At 38.7% G+C, this 27670-nt stretch overlaps 1 protein-coding gene and 1 non-coding gene across 3 annotated transcripts; both read right to left on the bottom strand.

The window, feature by feature from the left end:
* Window positions 1-484: 484 nt before the first annotated feature.
* On the bottom strand, window positions 485-27600 carry LOC124506960 (mitochondrial import inner membrane translocase subunit Tim23). Of its 2 annotated transcripts, none has more exons than XM_047073103.1 (7): window positions 27366-27600; window positions 25045-25103; window positions 17403-17496; window positions 16525-16609; window positions 13629-13687; window positions 11752-11862; window positions 485-953 (listed from the first exon to the last, which is right to left on the bottom strand). In XM_047073103.1, exons 1-7 carry the CDS (start codon window positions 27469-27471, stop codon window positions 838-840), a joined length of 630 nt encoding a protein of 209 aa, XP_046929059.1. In that variant the 5' UTR covers window positions 27472-27600; the 3' UTR covers window positions 485-837. The 2 variants fall into 2 exon arrangements, with proteins under 2 accessions (XP_046929059.1, XP_046929060.1); XM_047073104.1 differs by lacking the exon at window positions 27366-27600 and adding an exon at window positions 26525-26543.
* LOC124507360 (small nucleolar RNA SNORA74) lies at window positions 14397-14600 on the bottom strand. Its single transcript, XR_006961009.1, has one exon. It is a non-coding gene; the product is annotated as a small nucleolar RNA SNORA74 (small nucleolar RNA).
* Window positions 27601-27670: the final 70 nt, after the last annotated feature.

Here is a 27670-nt window from a genome sequence, read left to right as displayed (position 1 = left end):
AATTATCTGTTTCTAATTACCTAAGGAGAGGAGTTAATGAGTAAAGAATTAAGCATGAAATGTTGGACAGACTATTCTACTCATTAGATCTCAAGTATCTTGAGGTTGAGTGTCAGCTGTATGGCAGAATAACTGTAACCTAGCTGTTAATGGTGCCAAGTAGCCCTTCATTTCAACACAACCATGAAAATTTGTTGGGCCTAGTGGGGGCAGACAGAAATGCTTTTAAGAGTCACTTTTCACTTTATGCCCAGAAAAATGTTTTTATTATTAAAAATGTTTATTTCCAGAGAGAAAGGGAGAGAATCCCAAGCAGGCTCTGCAGTGTCAGCACAGAGCCTGTCATGGGGCTCAATCCCATAAAGTTATTACCTGAGCTGGAACCAAGAGTTGGATGCTTAACCGACTGAGCCACCCAGGTCCCCCCAGAAAAATGTTTTAAATGGAGACACCCACTGTGTTTACACTGGAGTTATGACTTTAGTTCTGTTTTCACCTTTTATTGGGAATACAAGGGAACATTACAGTTTCAGATCATTAAATAAACAAATGCGGTGATATACTATCGACAACCATCACGACGTGAATTCTGTGAGTAAGTAGTTTTCCAGTTTGAGGGAAAGGGAGAACCACATTACTCAGCCACCAGAGGGTTTTGGCTTCAGCTTGGGCTGGAAAGAGTGCCAGTCCCGGTCAACCAACCATGATCTTCGCCACAGGAAACTGGTATCTCCAATTTTTCAAACTAATTGTAGGAAGAAAGAGTAACTCCAGACTGACCTATAAATTGATCTGGATTGCTACTAAAGTGTCCTCCATTCACAAGTTGGCAAATCTTCAGAGTGACTGTTGGAGCAAGGAGCCTTTCATGTGCTCCCAGTTATTATAGAGTGCGTAGAGGCTGGTAAGCGTCAGTCCTGCTAGCCCACCTCGTGCTGCCCCTCGAAAACCACCTGGGAAAGGAAAACAAAACAAACAAAACAGCCTTGTATTACACAGTGTCCTAGCAGCAAAGGATTAAATAATGTTATCATGAAATTGAGGCACACGATTTGTTTATATGTAAATATTTCATCTCAAACAGAAGTCCTAAAGTTAATACAAGAAACCAAGACAGGTTCAAGAGAAACATCCCTAAATCACCAGTTTAATACATACACTGTATTCTCATTCACAACCATTTTTTCTTTTAATTTTACAATTTGTAGCTAAGATCATGAGCATTAATAATTTGATTTTTCTCAATCTCACTTGTTCCCACACTTCAGACAAGATCTCATGCATATTATTGAAGTCCCAAACAAAGCAATAATTTCCCGTTAGTCATATTGTTTAGAACCCACAAGCCCCACCAATTGATTTACAGCTATAATATAAACAAGGTGACACCCTCTTTGGAAACAGTATTAACATTATCTTTGGACTCTGGACAGGTCCTCTGTTAACTTTGAAGACTCAAGAAGTGGTGATAAGATGGCTATAATCAAGCTTTGAGTTAGGTACTGACACCCCCACCCCCCTCCTCCATTCCTACACTGACATATCAGACAATCTACAATTAATGAGCAATAAGGCACCGAGCAGCATTATACTTACTGAAAAACAACCCAAGGATTAGACTTTGAACTGTTTTTGCTTAACAAAACAATTTTTTTCATGTGAAAAAAGATTAGCAATATGGATTACACTTGAAATGCAAAAACAAAAACGTTTTCATCAGTTACCTGAAAACAGTCCCCAAGTCTAGTAAGAGGACTAGGGGCACCGAAATAAGCTTTTAAGAAATAACTTGATGTTCTATGGTTTTACAAACAAGTTGATACCATAAATGTCAGGAAGCCCACATTGTACCAATGGAGTATTCATTTTAAGTCCTGTGTTAGGAAGGCAAAGGTGGAACGGAGCTGTGGTCCTGTGATTACCTTCCTAGAGGCCCTCTGGGTACAAACCAGTAAATTCTGTGAAATTCAGTGATGTTGCTGAGTTAGAACACTTCAGACCAAGCATTCCTGCAATGAATGTCCTGCCAGATGGCTTCAGCTGATAGATTAAAGGGCCACTCCCTTCAGGATCCTCTCTAGTCTGAAGATGTCTGATAGCTGACCTGTGTAGGCTTCCAACATGAAGTGCCCTAATTATCTCTCTTAGACAGAAGCTGCAGGCATCATCTACAAACAGCTGTCAAATACGGTGGAGGGGGGGTGGGGTGGGGGGGTGGGGGGGATGGGGAGGAGAGGTCAGAAACAATTAAAAAAAAATTAAGTGGGAGCTCTCTCCTTGAATCCCACATCATCTCTTGCTATGTTTAGACTAAGTATGGCAGTTGGATTTTGCCCCTGTATTCAATGCAGCTGGAAAATTATAAATGTAATATACACTCAACCTGCTAACTCAAAAACAATCTACCCAGTTTAATAAAAATCTACTTCATGTCTTTGACTAGTAAGTCAACAAAAAGTTCTAGGGGCTGAAAGTAAACTATAATTAGGTCAAATGACTAAAATGAGGAAAATAAACTATGAAGCACAGGAGAATAAATGATATTTGCAACAGCATCAGTATGGCTGTTATTAAATCTAAACTTTGTGTGTAATGAGGATTCTTTCAAGCAGGTTATATAGTACTCCATTCTGAGTCGACACAAAAGAAAGGTGGTCTCACTGCTGTTTATTAGCAGAAAAATGATGCAGAGCAGATAACTGAAAGCACGATGATTTTGCAGATGTTTTCCTGGGACTAAACACTGAAAACTCCCCTAGATCTTTAGTTGATTACAGATCCACTGGGCTCTGAACTCTGCCCACTGGTTTGGAAATAGCTGTAAACTGTTCCTTATGGTTGGTCCTTTGCTTTGAGTGTCCTAATTTCTACTTTTGGAAGGATTTTCACATTAGTTCTTAGCTATCAAATAAAGAGCCTCCCTGGGCAGAGGCACTAGGGGTAACATAATGAAACTGAACTACAAGACTAAGACCTTAGGGACATCAGTGGCACATTAAGTGTCTCTTATGATCCCCCGGAAAGCTTTCTACTTTCTGACCAAAATGAAACTTAGTTCAAACAAGTCACTTTAAAAAATTTTTTTTAAATGTTTATTCATTTTTGAGAGACAGCACGAGTTGGGGAGAGGCAGAGAGGGAGACACGGAATCTGAAGCAGGCTCCAGCCTCTGAGCTGTCAGCACAGAGCCTGATGCGGGGCTCAAACTCATGAACTATGAGATCATGACTTGAGCCAAAGTCCAACACTGAATCGACTGAGCCACCCAGGCGCCCCAAAATGTCACTTCTTTGAAGGCTAGAAAAAAGTTATTTCCACCAAGTAGATGCTAAACATAGGCAGTGTTTGACTTACTAAGCACAGCTAATTCTGATTGAAGGATAGCCTCTTACCACACACCAAGCCATGTTTTAGTTTTAACTTTCTATTAATTCCAGTGTTTTCCAACTGGTTGTGTTAAACATTTGAGGGCCTTGCCTTTAGGCTTTCTGTAACCAACTTTTGCCCAACTAAGCACAGGAAGTTGATTAGCAAATATTCTTGCTTTGAGCAAGAAGGCCAACGGTCAATGTCTATAAAGCAAAACAAATGTGAGCCAGGTGTTTCAGTTTTACCTTCTATTTTTTTGGTCCTTACACAACTCTTCCAGAAAGGACAAATACTATCTCTTTTAAACACAGGAAAATAAGGCCCAGATACTTAAGTACCTTGTTTGTGGGGTATAGAGCTGGATAGTGTAGAGCTAACATACTGAACTGACAATTACTTTAGAGCAGGGATCAGAATATTTTTCTTACGGTGGCCAGAAAGTACATATTTTAGGCTTTCAGGGCCCAAAGGCTATTATGTAGATACTTACATAACCACTTAAAATGTAACTACAGTCAACTCTTAACAACGCGTGGGGTTAAGGATGTGACCCCCCCCGCCCTGCACAGTCAAAAATCCAAGTACAATTTCTGAGTCCTCCCAAAACTTAACTACTAATGCCTGCTGTTGACTGGAAGCCTTACTGAGAACGTAAACAGTTGATCAGTAAGTATTTTATATGTTATGTGAATTATGTATTACAATCTTACAATAAAGCAAGCTAGAGAAAAGAATGTTACTAAGAAAATCTCAAGACAAAACACATTTATAGTACTGTGCTGATCAAAGAAAACTTTGTACAGTTCAACCTCACGGAGTTCAAAGGTCAACCATATTTAAAAACATAAAACATATTCTTAGCCTCAAGACAGTGAACAGATAGGGATTTGGCCAGCAGGTGTTCTTGGCCCCTGCTTTAGAGGAACTGCCTTATTTACACACTGTCATGGCTATTAAATACTTTCCAAAATTTTATTGAATTTATTTTAAAAATTGAGATAAAGCATATATAAAAGTTACCATTTTAATAGTATAGTTCAGTAGCACTAGGTTTTCTGGGATTGTTGTGCTATCATCACCCCATCCATCTCCAAAGAACTGTTTCCATGTTGCAAAACTGAAACTCTGTACCCATTGAACAGTGTCTCCCCACTCCACCCTTGTAATCTAATGCCTAATTTTTATTTATTATTCAAAAAAATTTTTTTAAGTGTTTATTTATTTTTAAGGAGGACAGAGCATGAGTAGGGGAGGGGCAGAGAGAGAGAGGGAGACACAGAATTTGAACCAGGCTCCAGGCTCTGACCTGTCAGCACAGAGCTGGACATAGGACTCGCACTCATCAACCATGAGATCATGACCTGAGCCAAAGTCAGATGCTTAACCAACTGAGCGACCCAGGCGCCCCAAATACCTCATTTTTATTATGTTGATAAAGGTCTTTGCTCACTTTCACTTTTTTTTTAATTTTTTTTTCAATGTTTATTTATTTTGGGGACAGAGAGAGACAGAGCATGAACGGGGGAGGGGCAGAGAGAGAGGGAGACACAGAATCGGAAACAGGCTCCAGGCTCTGAGCCATCAGCCCAGAGCCTGACGCGGGGCTCGAACTCACGGACCGCGAGATCGTGACCTGGCTGAAGTCGGACGCCCAACCGACTGCGCCACCCAGGCGCCCCTTCACTTTTTATTAAAATAGTCCATATAAACAATTTAAAAAGTGCTAAAAGATTTTAGTGATACACAACAATGTGGCACACTCACCATCCTCACCCTAATTTCTATTTCCAAAGGCAACTACTTTCATTCTCTGCTCTTTATCTTGTTTCTAAAAAACATAACTATCTTGCTAGTTCTTGATTTTTCAATCTTACTTTTTGCCTATTGACTTCATACCAGGAAAACTGTGTTAAGCCTTCTAAGAATGGTATAAAATGTGCTTATGGTAGGAGGTAAGTCACTTACTTTCTATAGGTGATTTCATTTACGAGTCTATGAAGGGAATACTGGTTGCTCTCGTATTATAGACAAATTCAGACAAGTTACTCTCTTGGTGTAGCTGTTTAGTGACCTAGTGCTGGTCAAGTCAAACCCATTTGACACCAAAGCCCATTGTCTTTTTCACCATACTGAATCGCCTCCAAGATAGATTGAAAAGAAAAAAAAAAAAAAGAAATCTGGACTTCAAGCTGTATTACAAAGCTGTAATCATCAAGACAGTATGGTACTGGCACAAGAACAGATACTCAGATCAATGGAACAGAATACAGAACCCAGAAATGGACCCACAAACGTATTGCCAACTAATCTTTGACAAAGCAGGAAAGAATATCCACTGGAATAAAGAGTCTCTTCAGCAAGTGGTGCTGGGAAAACTGGACAGCGACATGCAGAAGAATGAACCTGGACCACTGTCTTACACCAGACACAAAAATAAACTCAAAATGGATGAAAGACCTAAATGTAAGACAGGAAGCCATCAAAATCCTCCAGGAGAAAGCAGGCAAAAACCTCTTTGACCTCAGCTGCAGCAACTTCTTACTCAACATGTTCTCTGGCGGCGAGGGAAACAAAAGGAAAAACTATTGGGACCTCATCAAAATAAAAATTTTCTGCACAGTGAAGGAAACAATCAGGAAAACTATAAGGCAACCGATGGAATGGGAGATTTTTGCAAAGAAGATAAAGGGTTAGTATCCAAAATCTATAAAGAACTTATCAAACTCAACATCCAAAAAGCAAATAATCCAGTGAAGAGATGGGCAAAAGACATGAATAGACACTTCTCCAATGAAGACATCCAGATGGCCAACCGACACATGAAAAAATGCTCAACGTTATTCATCATCGGGGAAATACAAATCAAAACCACAAAGAGATATCACCTCACACCCGTCAGAATGGCTAACATGAACAACTCAGGCAACAGCAGATGTTGGTGAGGATGTGGAGAAAGAGGATCTCTTTTGCACTGCTGGTGGGAATGCATACTGGTGCAGCTGCTCTGGAAAACAGTATGGAGGTTCCTCAAAAACTTAAAAATAGAACTACCCTATGACCCAGCAATTGCACTACTAGGTATTTATCCAAGCGATACAGGGATGCTGTTTCGAAGAGGCACATGCACCCCAATGTTTATAGCAGCACTATCAACAATAGCCAAAGTATGGAGAGAGCCCAAATGTTCATTGATGAACAGATAAAGAAAATGTGGTGTATATATATACATACATACATATATATATATATACATACATATATATATATATATATATATAATGAAGTATTACTCAGCAATGAAAAAGAATGAAATCGTGCCAATTGCAACTACATGAATGGATCTAGAGGGTATTATGCTAAGTGAAATTAGAGAAAGACAAATATCATATGACTTCACTCATATGAGGACTTTAAGATACAAAACAAGATGAACACAAGGGAAGGGAAGCAAAAATAATAAAAAACAGGGAGGGGGACAAAAACATAAGAGACTCTTAAATATGGAGAAGAAACAGAGGGTTATTGGAGGGGTTGTGGAGGGGAGGATGGCCTAATGGGTAAGGGGCATTAAAAAAGTCTACTCCTGAAATCACTGTTGTACTATATGCTAACTAACTTGGATGCAAATTAAAAAAATAAATACAAATTAAAAAAAAAAAACCCAAAACTAAATAAAGTTCAATCACTGCCCCCCTCCCCCCCAAAAAAGGAAATCTATTGAAAGAGGTATTAACAACTGAACTGGGCCTTATGGATGGATTGATTTCAAATTTACATATTTGGTCATATAACATACACAAAAACAGTGTGGGAGAAAAGTCTGAAAATGGGAGAGGATTAGAGCAAGGAAGGCTAGGATGAGAAATTTAAATTCAGGCTGAAACACAGTGTGTCATCATCAAAGGTTTTTGAAAAGTGATTACTAGAATTAGAACCATACTGGAAGATAAACCAGAAATAGTGGATAAGACAGACTGAAGGTAGAAGCCCAAAGTCAAAATGGCTAATGAAAAATACTGTTGCAGAAGTTCAGCCTTGTGAGAAAAGGCAACTCAGGTGCTAGGTAGTGAACTTCACAAATGATGAAGTGAAGGGACACAGAAGAGAAGGGCAGAAACCAAAGGTGACTCGGAACGCTAGAACAGACGTTTCCTGCCTCCCTATTTTTTTTCTTTGCTTTGTTAGAGTGGAAGCAGTACGTGTAACTGTCACAGCACAGCAGCTGACATTCGGGCTTTCCTCAGGACCACCTCCACCCCACTGGTCCCTTCCTAGCAACCCAGGTTCTTCCATGCAAGCATTCAATTATCTCTGCTGTTTTTGCCTCCCCATATTACTGTCCTCTTAGGACGATTTTTCCCACCAGATTCTTCATCTTTTTGGTTGCTTTCCTGTGGTGGTTATGGTGGTCCAGACCCCTTTTTTGTGTGTATGCCTTAGTATGCTGTAGGATAAATTGCTGAGCAAAGATCTACAAATTTAAAATATTAATAACTAATGTTGACTGCTTTGCTTACCTCTGTCAATATTAGGTGTCACTTCCCCTCTGGTAAACATCAGTTACCTATCATCACTTTTTAAAAGATACTTGGTGAAAAATATTATCTTAATGGTTTATTTTGCTTTACCCTGGTTGCCTGTAAGATTTAGTGACTTCTATTGTTTAGTGGTGATTTGTATTTTTCCCTGAAGTGTTCTGTCACTCCTTACTCCATTTTTTAATTGGATTGTTGGTTTAAGTGATCTGTCGAAATGTTTTATATATTACAGCCCTATGCCTATAATATATGTTACATCTGTCTTAATTTACTGGAAGAATACTGCTGCCAGTAACAGAAATAAAGAAATCATCAAAAAAGTATGGTTAGTATATACAGTTTAATTCTGAAGGCCTGGAACCTATTGATAAATAGTACCTTTTAACAATAATAAGCCCTACATTTACTTATTATGATGAAATGGATTTGTAGGTCTTTTTAACTTTTATTTAGTTTGCTTTTCTAAGATGACTTTCTTATGGAAGGCATAGAATGAAAAGGTCAGGGGCTTTTTGTGAGGGGAAAGGGGGGACCCATATCTTTTGGTTGCTGATGCCTTGTTTCTGAAGATTAGTGACCAGGCCTTTTAAACATTAGTCCTAAGCTTATGAACAAGAACAAAACTACAGCTGTTCTTGTTCTGATAGAATACTGTTTATTACTGAACAGATTTTCACATGCCACAGAAAATCTAATGACCGTCTGAATACCCTCTGAAAAATATTTAAACTCATTAAACATTGGATTTAAACTAAAATCATCCCATCAGAAATATTCCTTTAAATTAGCCTCCTTTTGTTCTGACAACTACCCATTTTCTCATGTATTTTTCCCCATGATTTTTCTTTCCACGAAAGTAGCTCCAAATCTAAGTTGAGTTATACTACTTTAATTTCAAACTTCCTCTTTTTTAATTTCCATTGTTGAAGAGTTGGAAATATTTTTGGTCAGCAGGAATTAGCCATTCCCTAAATGTAAACTTGTGTCTTTAACAGTTTGGGCTGGCTCTAGACCAAAAGAGTGTCTCACCCCTTTTCTAAATCCCTGAATCTAGAAGCTGAAGTTGTATTTGTATTCCTACCACACAAAATTCCTAATTCTGTGCTCTGTCTTAGGTTTATTTTAAACCAGAAATCAATGAAAGATACTGCTCTGCTTTTGTATACTGATTCTGATGTGCTGAGCTAAATTTAAATTGTTCGGCCAGGAAACTATGAGCTAACGTTGGAATTCTGGGTCAGATACTTCATCTATGTTTCACAATTGCAATGGAAAATGAAATCTATATGTCACCTGACCTAGAATCAATTTGTTTTTGCTTTTTTTCTTCTGAGCCAAGAACTTTCTCTTTCATAATTTAAGCTGAAGGTGTCCCACCCTGTGTTATAAATGCTATGACTGCAAGGAAGTCCCGGACACAGATAGCTAGGCTCCCATGTCTTTTGATATCAAGAATTCAGCCTTTTCTATCTTTTAAATATGCGTAATATGTCTTAAGATGGTAATTCAGTACATTCTTATATTCAGGGATGCCCTCAGCAGAGGAAATGCCACAGCGGCTTACCCTGAGTAAGAAGTCAGGGACTAGTGGTACTGAGGTAGAACTTCAGTGCCCATCAACTGGTGTAACAGCAGCTCCCACTCAATCCCAGCCATTTGCCAACACAAATAATGTAAGCTTGGTATCTTCCATTTATTCAAAAGAAGCTGGAATTCCATATTTTTATGTGAAATCGGTTTCTCAAATATTAATTTGATCTTTTGTAAGCATAGTTTGGGCCAAGTAAACTCTTGCTGAGTGAACCCTTGTGCTGCAGTTAAAGTTTCAAATTCTTTTGTCTGACCCTAAAGATTTTCAATGTGAAGTATTTTTTTAAATTACTCTAATATCTAAATATTTTAAAGTTTATTTATTTTGAGAGAGAGCAAGCAAGCACATGCACATGAGTGGGGGACAGAGAGAGAGGGAGGATGAATCCCTAGCAAGCTCTGCACTACCAGCATGAAGCCTGACGTGGGTCTTGAATCCATGAACTGTGAGATCATGACCTGAGCCAAAATCAAGAGTCGGACACTCAACTGACTGAGCCACCCAGATGCCCCAGTATTTTTAACACAATTTTTCTATGTCAAGGTAACATCTTCATGGACATAAAAGGTATGTAATGTCTTAATCCACCTGGGAGCTCTGTTTACATGAGTACATACACACAAGTAAGAAGTACTGTGAGCTCTTAGGGATAAAATTCCAAATGTGATCCATTTTCTTTTTTTTTTTTTTTTAACGTTTATTTTTGAGACAGAGAGAGCATGAACGGGGGAGGGTCAGAGAGAGAAGGAGACACAGAATCTGAAACAGGCTCCAGGCTCTGAGCTGTCAGCACAGAGCCCGACGCGGGGCTCGAACTCACGGACTGCGAGATCATGACCTGAGCCGAAGTCGGTCGCCCAACCGACTGAGCCACCCAGGTGCCCCAAATGTGATCCGTTTTCAATACAGAAAAAAACCTCTTACTCTCAGATATATCAGGAAATCTTGGATTTCATAACCCTGTTGAGACTTCTCTTTCTAGCAAAAATGGCTACCTGAAATTTTGATGGAGGAATTTCTAAAAAGAATTAGCTCAGTTAATCAAGTGTCTAATGTCTAAAAAATCAAACAAAAGTAATTTTCAGAGGCATGAGTATAAGTAGCTTAATTAAGCCATTTAAAGCAGAAATGTGATAAAAAAAAATTTGGGCCCATCACTAGTTAGGACCTTTTGAAAGAGGTCCTCTTAATACTGTGCTTATCTATAAAACTGGGGTGTGATGATTATCAGTTCAGTTTTAAATAAAATAAGTCCTATATATATATCTCAACTTTTACTTTTTTTGAGAGAGACTGCATGTGTGAGCAGTGGGGGGGGGGGGGGCGGCGGGAGCGTTGGGGGCGGCAAGGATCTGAAGCAGGCTCTGTGCTGACAGCAGTGAGTCTGATGTGAGGCTCAAACTCACTGACCGTGAGATCATGACCTAAACCAAAGCTGGAGGCTCAACCGAGTCACCGGGGCACTTCTTAATAAGTTATATTAAGTGCTTATAACTGGGGGTATAACACAGTGAATGCTAATTTCTTTTCCATCCTAGAGAAGGATTTGATATTTGATCTTCACTCAGGTCATTTTGATTCAACTCTTAGGGTTCTGTTTTTTCAAAATCGAATGGTTCACCTATGTTCATAGGAGCATTATTCATAGTAGTCAAAGATGGAGGCAATCCAAGTATCCACTGACTGATGAATGGATAAAGAAAATGTGGTGTATATGTAAAACAGAGTATTATTCATCTTTGAAAAAGAAGGAAATTCTGAAACATGTTATAACATGGATGAACCTTGATGATATTATGCCAAAAGAAATAAGCCAGTCACAAGAAGACAAATGCAGTATTATTATTCCTTACATGAAATACGTAAAATACTCAGAGTTGAAATTCATAGTTAGAAAGCAGAATAGTAGTTGCCAAGGGCTAAAGGATGGGGAAAATGATGTTGGATAGAGTTTCAGTTTTGCAAGATGAAGAAAAGTTCTGGAGTTAGATGAAGGTAATGCTCCACAACAACATAAATATACTTAACATTACTAAACTTACACTTAAAGATGGTTCAGATGGCCAATTTTATGTTTCGTGTACTTTATCAAAATAAACAAAAACAAAACCCCAAACACCCATGAGGTTTTAGAGAACACTCCATTACACTGCAAAAAATGTGTTAAGTGTACTCTGAAATCTGTGGACACTTCATTTTCAAAGCATACTTCAAAGTGTATTCAGAGATAGCTCTTCATTCAACAGTACCTACCTGTACATTTATACAACATGCCTGTCATGGTTCCAGCTGCTACTGTGTTAAGGTCATCTTCTGCACCTCGTGTTTTCTCAATGATGACACCAAATGCACTATAGAGCAAAGCTACAGGGGAAATGGACTGATTACTAATAAAAAAAGTTATTGGAAGTCAGTAAAGCAATTATATTTAAATAAATCTATCTTACAGACATTCTATAAGCATTCAAAGATATAAAAGAATGATCACTAGAACAGTATTTGTAACAGCAAAAGCTTGTAAATAAAATGCCCATCAAAGCGGATAGACCCAGAAAGGGACTTTCCATATAATGGAATAATACATACTCCGAACAAAAAGTAGGAAAAACTATATTCATTAGCCTGTAAAGCGGGCACATGTGTGTACAACTCAGGATATACAAAGAAAATTTTTGAAGAGCTTCAGAAGAAACACCAATAGTAGTTAATTACAAAAAGTTCCATTTTTCTTGGAATCTCAGGAAAAATATTTAAAATTTTCACTTATATTTTATTCTTAATAGCTATACTTTGAATTTAGAAACAAAAACACATGCATTTCTATTCTAAGAGAAATGTTAACTTAAAAAAAAAATTGAGGTTTGGTTCTGGCACAGGCAAAAACTGTAACACTAGCTTTATTTAGTTTTAACAAGATGCTCCCCAAAACTATCTATCTCTTGTACCTGTAAAGATTCCTACTAATCCTTTTCCTTACCTTTCTCGAAACTATGCTTTATTTGATCCTTCAATGTTACACCAAACTCAGCCTTACAACCCTTCTGTTGTGATATTCTTATATTTCTATAAAGGCTCTTCTTACCCTTTCAACTTATTTAATTGAAACTGAACTTCTATTACATCAGAAACATACAAAGCAACTGGCCATCCCAGTTTTCCTAGGACTGAGACTTGCCTGCAATGCTAAAACTAAGAAAGTCCTTGGGCAGAGCAGGATGGCTTTTCACTCTGGAGATATATAAGCAACCAAACAGGAACAAAGGAGGGTGACTGTGTATGGGGTGGGGGCAAAGAGGACATGAGTAGCATATGGAGGCAATAATTTACTAGGATCTCAAATGTCAATCTGACCTTACAGTGTGAAAATGTACTGCTTCCAAATCCCACAACAAAGCTAGGCTATTATTCTTTCACAACAGATGCTTTTTCTATTTTTCAATGAGATACCTAAAACTTCCCTTACTTAATCTGCCACAATTAAAAGATTTTCAGACTTTCAACCAAATTACAAAGAAATTTTTGGTTCTTAGAGCATAAGTACCACAGGTACATTTATTATATGCTATGAATAATCAAGAGAGTCAAATATTCATACATAGTATAATATGAAAGCATTTGGTCCTAAATCCTACTAAATTACCCCTTGCTCAGAACTGCAAATGTTTTCATTATCTACAAAGGCCCTATAACAGCTCTGAAAATTCAGTCTGGGAAACCTACTTAGGTAAACAGAATGCTGAATAGGCTATTAGGAAAACATAGCAAAAGGGTTGCATTAATCTGTATCTTACTACAGGGCCTTGAACCTTTCTTAACATACAAAGGCATTTGACTTGGACCTGAATTATGTGGAGTCCATATCTACCTAAAACATGGGTTGGTATCTTGCTTGGACAGGAGAGTATGTAATATCTAAAAAGACTTAAAACACTGAAAAATGGTATTAGCATCTGGAATTATTGTTATGTTGTTCATGGTCTTTTCCTAAGTATTACCTACATTACTCATCAGAGTAGATTCAAATACAATTTTTAATATCCTAGGGCCAGAATTTTGGCAGGTCAAATTGTTCATGATACATATATATCCTTTGCATTAATGATTTATTATTAAGTGAGATCTCTACTTACCCAGAGAACCTAGAGTATTAGCCCAAAGTGCCCCTTGCCTAGTCACCATGTTCAAAATCCTACCAGGGCAGAAAGAGAAAGAATCTGTACTTAGAATCATTATTTCTCCAGCACTTTGAAAAACCATAATTGTAGCTATTTACAACGTATAAACCCAACACTCAGGTATTCTTAATTCTATTTTTTTTAAAAATGTTTATTTATTTTGAGAGAGGGAGAGAAGTACATCCGTGCGAGTGGAGGAGGGGCAGAGAGGGAGAGAGCGAAGGGCCTCAATCTCATGAACCATGAGATCGTGACCTGAAAAGGAAATCAAGAGTTGGATGCTTAACCAACTGAGCCACCCAGGTGTCCCCAGGGTTTTCTTAATTTTAAAAGATACCTTAATACTTCCTTAGAATTTAGTAAGGCTGGCTTTTACTTTATACAAATATAAATGAAGGTTACACTTCCAACATTTTTGGGCAATGAGTAAGGAAAATTATTATTATTAAAAATAAATATAAATCAAATATAGAAAAGCTTTGAATGATAGCCTAGAATGTATTTTATAGAGAAGTTTACAGTAATTGATCCACATTAAAAAAAGAAAAAGACCATTCTAATGGATAATCTAGCTTACAATTAAATTTTTTTGGAGGAAGAATATACTCAAGATATTAAATAGAATCAAAGCGTGGACTGTTACAGAATACAGCAGAATTACAGGGAAGTATTCAAAGAGAAGGAAAAAACCATCTAATTAGAATATGTGGAGAAAGCACATGCTGTGTCTGCTCCCAGACTAGAACTAAGCGGCCCAAGTGAACGCTTAGCACACTCTCAAGGAAGCACAGTTCTGCCTCACACCAGTGCCAGGCGCCACCAGAACAGTGACAGAGGCAACTGGAGGAAAAAGACAGGACTTTCCTCTCCCAGCAGTGTAACACCATCACAGGAATGGTTCTATCCGGACAGCTGACTACTGCTGGAAATTATGAAATTGTAATAACAAAGAATGAAAAAACTCATTTAATGGAGTTAGAGAACTCATTTAAATTAATGCCCAAAAACAAAAATTTGTATTATCTCTAAAGCCTGTTTAACACTGCAAATTGGTGAAATTCTTTGGTATGCAATTTGGGCAATATATCTCCACTTACTGGGCCCTTACCAACTTTAATCACCTCTTAATAACCCTTAAAGGCAGAAGGTAGAAAAAAATTTACCTAAGACCAAAAAATAGTATATAATGGAACTAGACTTTGAAGCTATATAGATCTGTCTGGACCCAAACCCTGTCCTTTCAATTTTTACAGGCTGTCTCCTATTTTAAATGTTTGTTTATTTTTGAGAGCAAGAGTGCACAAGGGAGGGGCAGAGAACCTGAGGCAGGGCCTGAACTCAGGAACCATGAGATCCTGACCTGAATCAAGGTCGGAGGTTTAACCCTGAGGCTGTCTCCTATTTTAAATGCTTCCTACCCAGGAATATCAGAATGGTTATATAAAAAGTAATACAGAAGATTTAAAAAATCTGATCTAAAAATTGCAAATGTGACTCTCTCCCTGCACCCCCTGCCCAAACAATACTGTCACTGTTTTAAGAGACAAAGGTTATCTTTTCTAGGAGAACTTCACCTTCAAATTGGTATTTAAAAAACTTTTTTTAACATTTGTTCATTATTGAGAGGCAGAGACAGAGACAGACACGAGCATGGGAGGGGCAGAGAGAGGGGGAGACATAGAATCTGAAGCAGGCTCCAGGCTCTGAGCAAGCGGTCAGCACAGAGCCTGATGCAGGGCTCGAACCCGCAAACTGTGAGATCATGACCAGAGCCAAAGTCGGACACCTAACCGACTAAGCCACCCAGGTGCCGCATCTTCAAATTGGTATTTCATGGTATGTTAGGGATTTGCTTCAAAGTAATATGTGAGGGGAGAATGAGATGGTGCATAACTGGTCCCAATCCTGGTTGGTTGACTGTTGAGGAGAGGTTATGGTTCATGGGTCTTCACTGTACTACTGTTTATTTCTGTACATTTTCAAAATTCTCCATAACACAAAAAAGTAAAAAAAAAAAATATTGGAGTAAGGGACAAATATTAATATAAATGTAAAAATATACAAGGATCTGGCCTAGTAAAGCAAGATCCACAGTAACAGGAATATGAAAAACTTGACAAGCCTTCAGGATTCCCAAGGTCTAATTCTAGCACACCTGCTGCCATCTGCTGGCTAAACAACATATAAAGAAGATAAAGCTTAATGTGTCCTGAACCAAGACCATGAGCCATCGAATACATACTGTGTGACTCCACTCATATATTATTTAGGGATTATCTACATGGACTGGTCATGTTTATTTTTTAGGCAGGGTGAAGATGTACTACTTTCCATTTTCCACAAACTTCAATTTCCTGAGAAGATTCAGAAACTACCACTAAGTTTTAAGAATTTCATGATAACTTTGCGTTAGCCCTCCATTTCAGAAATTGAGAGTAAAATCAATAAAAAGTTCAACTGGAATGAGAGCAGATCCAGCAATCACTCTTACGTGCTTATTTACTATCATGTCCTATGGTTCTGCAGGCCCTCGAACTATCCAAATAATGTACTAGCAATTCAACAACCTGAAAAGCATGTTATATAGAACGGCAGAATGAAAAAGGTGTAGAAGTTAGGATAGGGTAGCACCAGCTAATTGAGGGACACTGACTCAAAAGTCACTCCTTTAAAAACCTTAGTCTCAGTAACTTGATTCCTTAGTTTCTTTTATTTTCAGTAAGAAAATAAAAAAATTGATCAAAACATATGTCAATAATCAACATGTGTCATCTCAAGGCTGTGTTCATGAAGCCAACAAAGTAGTTTAATATTCAAATATCACTACATTAGATGATTACATAAGACTTACTGTACGTTTCTTGGTTTGGACCAGGGCATATTCTGGGTTTCCTTCAATCCTAGCCGTAGACCGTTCATTGCTCCAAATGCAGCCCCTAGTAAATCACAGTAACAATTCATCCAAATAATGCAGCTTTGTATTAAAAAACAACTGCACTTCTGATTCTTTTTTACTTTTTAATAGGCAAAGATAAACAAAAATAATGATTATTTATTGTTATTATTTTTAAAGATCTTATTTTTAAGTAATCTCTACACCCAATGTGGGGCTCGAACTTACAACCTCAAGATCCAGAGTCACATGCTCTACTGACTGAACCAGCCAGGTGGCCCTAAATAATGATTCTTTAAAACCCTGAAACCAATATTTGAACTGCTTTGGATTTTAAGCACTTTTTTTTTTTTTTTTAATTTTTTTTTTTCAACGTTTATTTATTTTTGGGACAGAGAGAGACAGAGCATGAACGGGGGAGGGGCAGAGAGAGAGGGAGACACAGAATCGGAAACAGGCTCCAGGCTCTGAGCCATCAGCCCAGAGCCCGACGCGGGGCTCGAACTCACGGACCGCGAGATCGTGACCTGGCTGAAGTCGGACGCTTAACCGACTGCGCCACCCAGGCGCCCCTTTAAGCACTTTTAAAAAGATGAGAGAGACAGCAAGTGTGCGATTAGGGGAGAGGGGCAGAGGGAGAGACAGAATCTTAAGCAGATTCCAGGCTCAGCACAGAGTCCAATGCAGGGCTCAATCTCATGATCCTGGGATCATGACCTGAGCCCAAATCAAGAGTCAGATGCTCAACTGACTCAGCCACCCAGTCGCCCCGGATTTTAAGCATTTTTGACTATGTGGATTGAGGACACTGAAAAAAAAAAAATTATCATACCCACCTGTCATGCAACATCCTCCAATGGTAAAGAATGCCAGTTCAAATCTACCCCGGGTTTTATTAGCTCCAGTCGGTAAAATAAACTCATCTGTATCCTAAAAAGGTAATAATGAAAACTGAGTTGAGCTCCCCTCAAGACCCAGTACTTGCAAAATGTTTCCTCATTTGTCAAAGTAGTTTTTCACAAAAAGTAAACCCTTAAATTAACTAAAACCCAACTATACTTAGTCAAACCAAAATAAAACTTTGTGCAATAGCAACCCCTATATCAAAGTGGAATGAAATATACAACATATACAATTATACTCATTAGTTCTTAGGAGGCTTAGTTCTTAGGAACTAAGTTTCTAAGTTCTTAGGAACTTAGTTTCTCAATGTAAGTCTGACAGATTGTAATCAATTTAATTTACCTTACTTAATGATGAATATGAAGTAACAGTGCTAGAGAGTTTAGGAAGCACAGCTCTAGAGAAAGGGAAACTGAAAGGTATGACAAGTCACAGGTTACTGGATTGAAATAAACCAGTGTGGAAAAAGAGAGCAACTCTCATTCTGTAGCTACTATTTATTATCAAGCACAATTTACCATGTGTAAAACCAAATGAAATAAGAGAAAGGGCAGAAACTATAAAAGCACAAAAGTTTGGATCAGTTATGCAAGGGCAAAATTACCTTCCTAATAAATAATTCTTTTTTAAAATTTTATTTATATTTATACATTAAGGGGCGCCTGGGTGGCGCAGTCGGTTAAGCGTCCGACTTCAGCCAGGTCACGATCTCGCGGTCCGGGAGTTCGAGCCCCGCGTCGGGCTCTGGGCTGATGGCTCAGAGCCTGGAGCCTGTTTCCGATTCTGTGTCTCCCTCTCTCTCTGCCCCTCGCCCGTTCATGCTCTGTCTCTCTCTGTCCCAAAAATAAATAAACGTTGAAAAAAAAATTATATTTATACATTAAATGTTTGTTTATTTTTGAAATAATAAAGCAAGGGAGGGGCAGAGAACCCGATGTGGGGCTCAAACCCACGAACCATGAGATCATGAACTGAGCTGATGTCATGTTTAACCAACTGAGACACCCGGGCACCCTTAATTCTCCTTTGTTTTTAAGTTTTCTTTTTTACATATTTTGAAAGAAAGAGAGATGCACGTGTACAAGCGGAGTGGGGGGGGGGGTAGAGAATGAGTATGAGTGGGAGAGAGAGAATTCCAAGCGGGCTCTGCACTGTCAGCATAGAGCGTGAAGCAGGGCTCAATCCCACAAACTGTGAGATCATGACCTGAGCTGAAACCAACAGTGGGACACTTAACTGATGGAGACACCCAGGTGCCCCTTAATAAATAATTTTTAACTCTTTGGGGGAGCATATATTCTTTTGATAATCTTTGAAAGCCATCATCTCTCTTTCCAGTAAATGCATACACAAACTTGATACAAATGCTGAGTCACCCAAAAATCCTAAGTTGAAAATGCTACTGTAAGAGTATATGATCGATTCTATAATATACTCTTAAAATTTTTTTTAAGGTTTATTTTGAGAGAAGGAGGGAGGGAGGGAGAGAGAGAGGGAGAGGGAGGGAGGGAGGGAGGGAGAGGGAGGGAGAGAGAGAGAGAGAGAGAGAGAGAGAGAGAGAGACACGGAATTCAAGTGGGGAAGGGGCAGAGAGGGAGACACAGAATCTGAAGCAGGCTCCAGGCTTTCAGCTGTCAGCAGAGCCTGACGTGGAGCTTGAACTCCCGAGCTGTGAGAATATGACCTGAAATGAAGTCAGATGCTTAACCAACTGAGCCACCCAGGCGCCCCATGATTCTATAATATACTCTTATAAAAACACATTCAATACATAATTGCCAAACTTTCTATACAAAAATGGTTAAAACACTGCTGGCAACTTGCTAACAAGGAAACATCCCTTTACCAAATATGGAACTTCAGTGAGCTACAGCTCTGCACTGGCTTTTTATTTCTGGCTTGTGCATACATTCTCAGCAAAAAATGCACAAATAAGCAAGCACAGCTACTCTCATCACACAAATGGTCTGGTGGGCAACAACAAACAAACTCTGAAGAGATCCTAGGTTATTACACAGTTTTGTGAATTTTGGGTGCTTCTTGACCTTATTAATGACTTAGTTTTAAATTGTGTTTCTGGAGGGGTGCCTGGGTGGCTCTGTCGGTTAAGCGCCTGACTCTTGGTTTTGGCTCAGATCATGATCTCATGGTTCATTAGTTTGAGCCCCATGTCGGGCTCTTCGTTGTCAGTGCAGAGCCTACTTGGGATTCTCTCTCTCTCCTTCTCTCTCTGACCCTCCCCGGCTCAGGCTCTCTCTCTCTCTCTCTAAGTAATTAAACTTAAAAAATAAAAATAAAAATAAGTTGTGCTTCTGGCTTGAGGTTTTTAGAAATGCCATGTGATTTAATGAGATACATATTTCTTCAATCCAGAAATGGATCATGTATTACAAACAGGAAACTAAGAAAACGGTCAGGATGGACATTAATAAGCACAAGTGCATGTCATCTCCAATTCACTCTTTGCTAGGGTCAACTGGGATAAAAGTACTATGAGGATGAAGGCAAATATACATCAATTCACACCCAGACCCACCTGGAAACAATCTGATGCTTAATTGTCACCGGGGCTTATTAATCTCAACTGTGTCATATAACAAAAATTTCCAAAGATATTTTGAGGGAGGGGTCACTGGCCAAATTATATTAATCTCCATAAAATTAAGGCTTTTGGTTTCTATAAAAATAGGATTAACAGTTTATGATGTTATAGAAAAAAGACTTCTGCAAGCCAAATTTAAACTGCAAAAAATAACCACTTACCAAGGCTGATCTCAAAGTATCTTTATACAATGTATGTAGGGAAGATACACTGAAAAGTTCAAGTTCAACTTGTGCTGCTGACAGGGTAGGACACTAGCACCACTAAAAGATCACCGATACCATTGTTTACTACCACAGAAAAGAAACAAATCCAAGGATGGGCACCAGTGTACCTGATAAAATAGTCAGGTGGCTGAGATTATGTGAAGTATTTATATTTCAACTGCATGTTAGAAATATTCAAATTCTTGTTTTTTGAAAAAATATCATTTACTATTTATTTTTGAGAGAGAGAGAGAGACAGCGAGCGAGCGCAAACAGGGGAGAGGGAAAGAGAGGGAGACACTGAATCCAAAGCAGGCTCCAGGCTCTGAGCTGTTAGCACAGAGCCAGACACAGGGCGCGAACCCATGAACTGTGAGACCATGATCTGAGCCAAAGTTGGACGCTTAACTGAGCCACGCAGGCATCCCCAAATTCTTTTTTTTTTTTTTTAACATTTATTTATTTTTGAGACAGAGAGAGACAGAGCATGAACAGGGGAGGGTCAGAGAGAGGGAGACACAGAATCTGAAACAGGCTCCAGGCTCTGAGCTGTCAGCACAGAGCCCGAGGTGGGGCTCGAACTCACAGCCCTCACGGACCGCGAGATCATGACCTGAGCTGAAGTCGGCCGCTTAACCGACTGAGCCACCCAGGCGCCCCAAATTCTCCTTGTTTATACTGGATGTTCATCTGGCCTAACAAAGAGGAAGACTATTTACTTAATATAATATTTAACGTATTGGCGAGGATGCAAAAGTGGTGACAACACAAATCAATAGTAAGAGAAACCACAAATGGTGCCTCAAATAAGAGCTGTTGCCAAAAATCAGTATATGGTGAGTTCACAAGTAGTACTTAACATGTCTGTCTTTCAAAAGTATGGAAAAACGTTCCACAAAATGCAACTTACTTAAGGTACAGTTTTTAAATTTAGGCTTTCCATGGTTTTTATAAAAACAGACAATGAAACGAGAAAACTTTTTCAATTCTGAAGTCCCTCTAACATTTGAATGGGAGATGTCACTACAAATGTGAGTGATTAAGCAAGAATCACAATTTCTTTAAAATACAGAATTTTCTTTGATGTTTAACCTTTTTGGCCCTGCCTAGCAATGCAGGGTCCCAATGTTACTGTATTTTTAAATGGAGCTACAGTATAACCTTTAAGCTTAAATCCAACATTTAAGCAAACTACATTTGATTAGTTTTGAAATTTTGAGTAAAATGCTGACAGAGAGGTACTTTTGAAATAAAAGCAATAAACCTACAGTGTAGATAATATTTGACAAACACTTCCAGCAAAAACAAACAAATTTTAAACAAGCCCTAATCAACTTGCTTCTGTTCAAAACACACTCAACAAGAGATGCCTGAGTGGCTCAGCTAAGCTTCTGACTTCCGCTCAGGTCATGATCTTGCGGTGAGTTCAAGCCCCATGTTGGGCTCTGTGCTGTCAGTTCAGAGCCTGGAGTCTGCTTCAGATTCTGTGTCTCCCTCTCTCTCTGCCCCTCCCCTGTTCGCATTCTGTCTCTCAAAAATAAACAAACACACTCAACAAGAAATTCAAAGGTCAAATATTTAGTGTTTCATCTCGAAACAAAAAGTCCTAACCATTACTCTTAAAACCCACACAATTTATGGATATATAATTCATATACCATATAATTCACCTATTTAAAGTGTATAATTCAGTGGTTTTGAGTTTTTAGTATATTCACAATTGTACAACAAAGACTATAATCAGTTTCAGAGCATTTTCATTACCCCAAAAAGAACCCCATACCTGTTAGCAGTCATTCTCCATCTATCCCCTACCCTGGGCAGCCACTACTCAATTTGCTTTCTGTCTCTTTATATTTATCAGTAGTGGACATTTCATATAAATAGAATCATACAATACGTGGTCTTTTATGACTGGCTTCTTTTATTTAGTAAGTTTACAAGGTTCACCCATGTTGTAGCAAGCATCATTACTGCATTCTTTTTTTATTGCTACAAAATATCTCCTTGCATGGAGATGCCACATTTTGTTTATCCATTCTTAACTTGGATATTTGGATTGTGTCTACTTCTTGACTATTTAGAATAAAGCTGATATGAGCATTCATGTATAATTTGTTGTGTGGACATATGTTTTCAGTTCTCTTGGGTATATATCTATGAGTGGAATTACTGGGTCATACAGTAACCCTACTTTTAATATTTTGAGAAACTGTGAGACTATTTCCAAAGCAGCTAGTTCAATTTACACTTCCACCAGTAGTGCATGAAGGTCCAATTTCTCCACATCCTTACTAACATCAGTTATTGCCTGTGTTTCTAACTATAGCTATAGCAGGTGTGAAGTGGTATCTCACTTTGTTTTTGTGATTTGCATTTCTCTAGTAAGTGATATGGAAGATGCTTCATGTGATTATTGAACATTTGTGTATCTTCTTGGAGAAATGTCTGTTCAGATCTTTTACCCACTTTTAAACTTCTTATAAATGAGTTTTAAGAGTTTTCTAAAAAATTACATATTCTTGATTTAAGTCCTTATCAAATATTAAACGATTTACAGTTATGTTCTTTCAGTTTGTGAACTGTCTTTTCCTTATTCTTAAGTGTGTAGTCTGGAGTAGAAAAGTTTTAAATTTTTATTAAAACCAATTTATCAGTTGTTTTTAGTAACTTATTCTTTTGGTGTCATGTCTAAGAAATCAATGCCTAATTTATCTTTTAGAAGTTTTTATTTATTTATTTTGAGAAAGAGCGTTGCATGTGAGGGGGGGGAGGGAGAGAGAGAGAGAGAGAGAGAGAGAGAGAGAATACCAAGCAGGCTCTGCGTTCAGCGAGGAGGCCGACATGGGGCTTGATCCAATTACCCTGAGATCATGACCTGAGCTGATATCAAGAGTTGGATGCTCAACAGACTGAGTCACCCAGGTGGCTCCAGTAATTGCTTTAAATATAAATGGATCAAACTCTGTAAACAAAGGTCATAAGATCAGCACAATGGATAAAAATACCATGATCCAACTACACTGAGGTTTACTTTAGTCCCAAAAACAAAGAGGTTCAAAGTGAAATGACAGAAAAAGATTATTCCAGGCAAATAATAACCAAAAGAGAACAGGGTGAACATAGGAGTATCAGAAAATATAGATTTTACATAATAATAAAAGGTCATAAAAATATTAAGAAGTTTCAATGCAGTAAAAAGATTAAATTATAAACCTATCTAGTAAGAGACCATTAAAATACATTAAATATAAAATGATGGAATTAAGGGGCGCCTGGGTGGCGCAGTCGGTTAAGCGTCCGACTTCAGCCAGGTCACGATCTCGCGGTCCGGGAGTTCGAGCCCCGCGTCGGGCTCTGGGCTGATGGCTCAGAGCCTGGAGCCTGTTTCCGATTCTGTGTCTCCCTCTCTCTCTGCCCCTCCCCCGTTCATGCTCTGTCTCTCTCTGTCCCAAAAATAAATAGAAACGTTGAAAAAAAAAATTAAAAAAAAAATGATGGAATTAAAGGTAGAAATAGAAATTTCTACACTAAGAACTGGAAACTTCAATAATCTAGTTTCAATAATGGATAGCAAACATTATAACCAGACAGAAGGTAGTAAGAAAATAAGGACTTAACACAATAAATCAAACAGCAAACAGATCTAACAGACATATACAAAACACTCTGCCGAACAATAATAGCACAGATATATGTCTCAAGTGCATGTGGGACATCTTCCAAGATAGATCATGTAAGGACACAAATTAAGTTTCAAAAGATTTTAAAAGATATCATAGAGAGTATCCTCTCTGGCCACAACAGTAGGAGTTAGAAATCAGTAACAGAAAGAAAACTGAAAAATTTACAAATTCATGGAAATTAAATAACACACCCTTTACTTAAGAGATGAATAAAAAAGAAAACGACATGTCAAAATTTATGAGATCCAGTGAAATGTAAAATGGTATAGCTGCAATTCCTCAGAAAATAATAAAATTTCCCTAAGATCCAGCGATTTTACATCTGGATATGTAACTAAAAGAATTAAAAGGAGAGTTGGGAAAAGACATTTGTACACATTAGTGTAATGTTCACATCAACAGTAGCTAAAATACAGGAGCCATCCAAGTGTCCAGGAACAGATGAATGGATAAGCAAAATGGAATATTATTCAATTAAATATTATCCAGCCTAAAAAAGGAGAAATTCTGACATAAGGTATAATATAGATGAAACTTGAGAACATTATGTTAAATGAAATCATCCAATCACAAAAGACAAATACAGTACGATTCCACTTATTTGGGGTACTTAGAGTATCAAAAACAGAAAGCAGATGGGTAGTTTCCATGGGATGGGTGGGAGGGAGGGTGGAATGAAGTTATTTTTTTAACAGGCATAGTTTGTTTTACATGATGAAACGGGTTATGTATATGGTAGGTGGTAATTGTTGCCTAATCTTATAAATGCATTTGGTAACATTGAACAGTATACTTAAAAATGGGTCAGATGGTAAATTTTATGTTAGTATACTTTACAAATGTTTAAATAGGGAGAAAAAACACACCTTGAACCTCAAAAACCCTTTAAAGGGATAGTATCAGGGAGATGCAAGCCAAATCCCCAGAGTTTCAGAACAAAGAAAAAAGGTGGATGGAGACCAGAGTTGGTGCCTCCAGAAGTATGTATCGTAGATCTAGTTAGCGTAAGAAACTTTTTTTTTAAACAGTAAGATAACACACCAAACTAGTAAATTCATAAAAGGACTAGTCTTAATCTTACCTGCACGAGATAACGTGGATCCACATTTAAATAAGGAGACAGAGGGTTCATACCAGTCACTAGAGAGAAAACAAAGCATATTGCAATGAAATTCTAAAAAGTTATTTCATTTAGTGTTAATTACACTGTTTTGTTTTCCAATTTTGATTTATAGGCTCACTTGAATATGAAAATTTCTCCTTTTCTATGCTCATCCTGTCTGGCAGTTTTGAGGCTGCTTCCTCCTGAGGTCCTGAATACCAAACCATGCCTTACACTAGGAAAATGGTATGAGTTCAGGCTGTCATACCCAGAAGATATTGGCAATAATGTGGATTAAATAATCAAAGTAGCAGGAAGCATAGCCAAGGTCAATTATAAAGCTAATTTCTCTCTACTTTGCTACAAGGATGCTTGACATCTATACAAATTGCAAAATAAGACTGACAAGAGACCAATCAATTCCATGAGAAAAACAGTGCTTGGGTTATGTGTTGTATATAAATATTTTAAGGCAGTTCCTTCAGATCTTAAGGCAGTTCCTTCAGCAGTATTGACAGCTGCGGACACAGTAGATTTGCTGTGGCAGTGTAGAGGGTTCTCGGGTTATCACCATAGGCATGGGGGTCATAACAAAAGAAAATGGAAACTTACAGACAGCCACACTTGAATCCCACTAACTTTGATGACAGAAAAATGTCAATCAGCTTTCTCATATTTTAAATTTAATCCTTGAATCCTGTGCACCTCAGTTGACTGCTCACAATCTATGAAATACTCGTCTTCTCATCAATATGAATTCTATATTCAATATCTTGAACTTCGTTACCACCATCCTTATTGCTACCATCTTAGTCCAACCATTAAAGCTCACCTAGACTACTGTAACAATCTCCTACTTAAATGGGCTCCTCACTTGCTCTAATCCCTTCAATTTACTTCCTATATAGCAACTAAAGTGATTTTTTTAAGAAAAGGAAATCAGCCTTAATGGCTTCCATTCACACTTGTAATCAAATCCAAACTTCCTACCATGGTTTACACAACACTGCATTAGTGGTCATTCCTTGCCCTCCTCACCTCATTATCTCCTACTACTCCAACTCCCTTGCAACTCTATAGACACAATGGCCCATCATTTGTTCCTTAAACATGCCAACTTTGTTTTTTCTCAGGGCATTTGGACTATTTTCCCTTGTACACCTGCCTCACCTCCGATCTATACTATATTCAGGTCACAGCTCAAATGTCAACACCCTCTAGTTGCATTCTCTGACCCACTCTCAAACAGCATCCTGCTCCCATCACCATCTCATGACCCGGTTTTGATGGCTTTATGTACACTTATACATATAACTGAAATGTGTTTATTTGTGTTACTTGGCTCAGTTCACTGAACGCAGCAGTCATCTAACTGTTGGTAGTCCTCTATCCAGAAAAGTTGGTTGGTTGATCCCAGGTGCTCAGTGAATGGTGTTCATCCCTCCATTTCTCAATTTACCTTCAAATCTTAATCAAATTAACGTAACAATGCTTGGTCACATTAAGGTAATGCCCTCTGTGCTCCAAAACTCAGACCTCCGAAGACGTATGTGTAAAATGCGTTCCAGATTCAGTTTTGGCAGAGGTGACACTGGGCTCTTTTGTTGTTGAGCATAAAGTACCTGGAGAATCAGAACAAGTTCTGTTCATCCATTTGAACACCCACAAAGTCACAGACATCTGGAACACATATTCACAGGATTGAAAGGGCACAGGTAGGACATTCATGCTTCTGCACTTTCGATCTTGCATATTTCCTTTCCTAAAATTCTTAACTTTTTTTCTTCAAGTCCGTAAGTGACTTTTAAAGCGCAGCTCGCTTCTGAGCTCCTCCCGCAGGCTCGACTCCCGTTTCTTTCTTGGCTATTCGCACTATTAAATGTTTTGCCCTCACGGCTACTGTGTGGTTTCGAAACACAGAACTTTGTGTTTGAAAAGTTATTTACAGACTCGTTGTTTGGAATGCATTTACTTGCAGAGCTGGGCTCTCCTCTTAATCTAGAGCCAAGCACACAGATCAACGTACAAGGAATGTGCGGGAGGAAAAATGAGGCACCGTGCTTGGATATAAAAAGAACATGCAACATCTCCTGAGTCCAGGTCACCCAAACGGAACTTCTCGGGGATCCGTGGCTCCAAAAACTGGTTCAATCTTGAAAGAGGCAGCGCAAACACACTAACCCCACCACTGGTACTAAGATTGTGAACGTCAGCCCCCAAAAAGGAACAGTACACGCTACACATCTGGCGGAGTCGCAAGAACCGCTGAGAAACGTTCACAACCTAGGCCCGATACTCACGCGGGACGCCGGCCAGATCCGCGTGCGAGTAACCTGCCCCACCGGCTCCGAAAAAGCCGGCCAACCCCCCTGTAGTTTTGTTCCCGCTTCCCCCGCCGCTCTCCATGATGTTGCAGCAAACCGCCCGTCTGCTCTTCCCCGCCACCTGAGGCTGGGTTCTTCTGCTGGGCCGTTGCTCCCCAGTCACAGTGGGGAGACCCGCGTTACCACTGCCTCCTTCACACGGTGACCTTCCGGGAGCCGGTACGCGTTAATCCTTGCACTTCCGCTTTGCGACAACTGTACGTCCCGGAAGTCGGAAGCGC

The sequence above is a fragment of the Lynx rufus genome, unplaced genomic scaffold (assembly GCF_022079265.1).
Source record: "Lynx rufus isolate CCGP_SWC_20201006 ecotype Redwood Valley unplaced genomic scaffold, mLynRuf1.p SCAF_11, whole genome shotgun sequence".
In the NCBI taxonomy this organism is placed as follows: domain Eukaryota; kingdom Metazoa; phylum Chordata; class Mammalia; order Carnivora; family Felidae; genus Lynx; species Lynx rufus.
The sequence above is the reverse complement of the archived record's forward strand: the minus strand, read 5'-3'. Positions and strand labels throughout refer to the sequence as shown.

What these genes read in the sequence shown, in the direction of transcription:
- LOC124506960 (XM_047073103.1), bottom strand. Translation starts at nt 27,471, where the DNA reads ATGGAGAGCGGCGGGGGAAGCGGGAACAAAACTACAGGGGGGTTGGCC. An exon ending in TCCAAACCAAGAAACGTACA is followed by an intron (nt 13,688 to 16,524) that starts GTAAGTCTTATG and finishes CTGCCCTGGTAG; the next exon opens with GATTTTGAACATGGTGACTA. An exon ending in TAATACTCTAGGTTCTCTGG is followed by an intron (nt 11,863 to 13,628) that starts GTAAGTAGAGAT and finishes TTTCCCCTGTAG; the next exon opens with CTTTGCTCTATAGTGCATTT.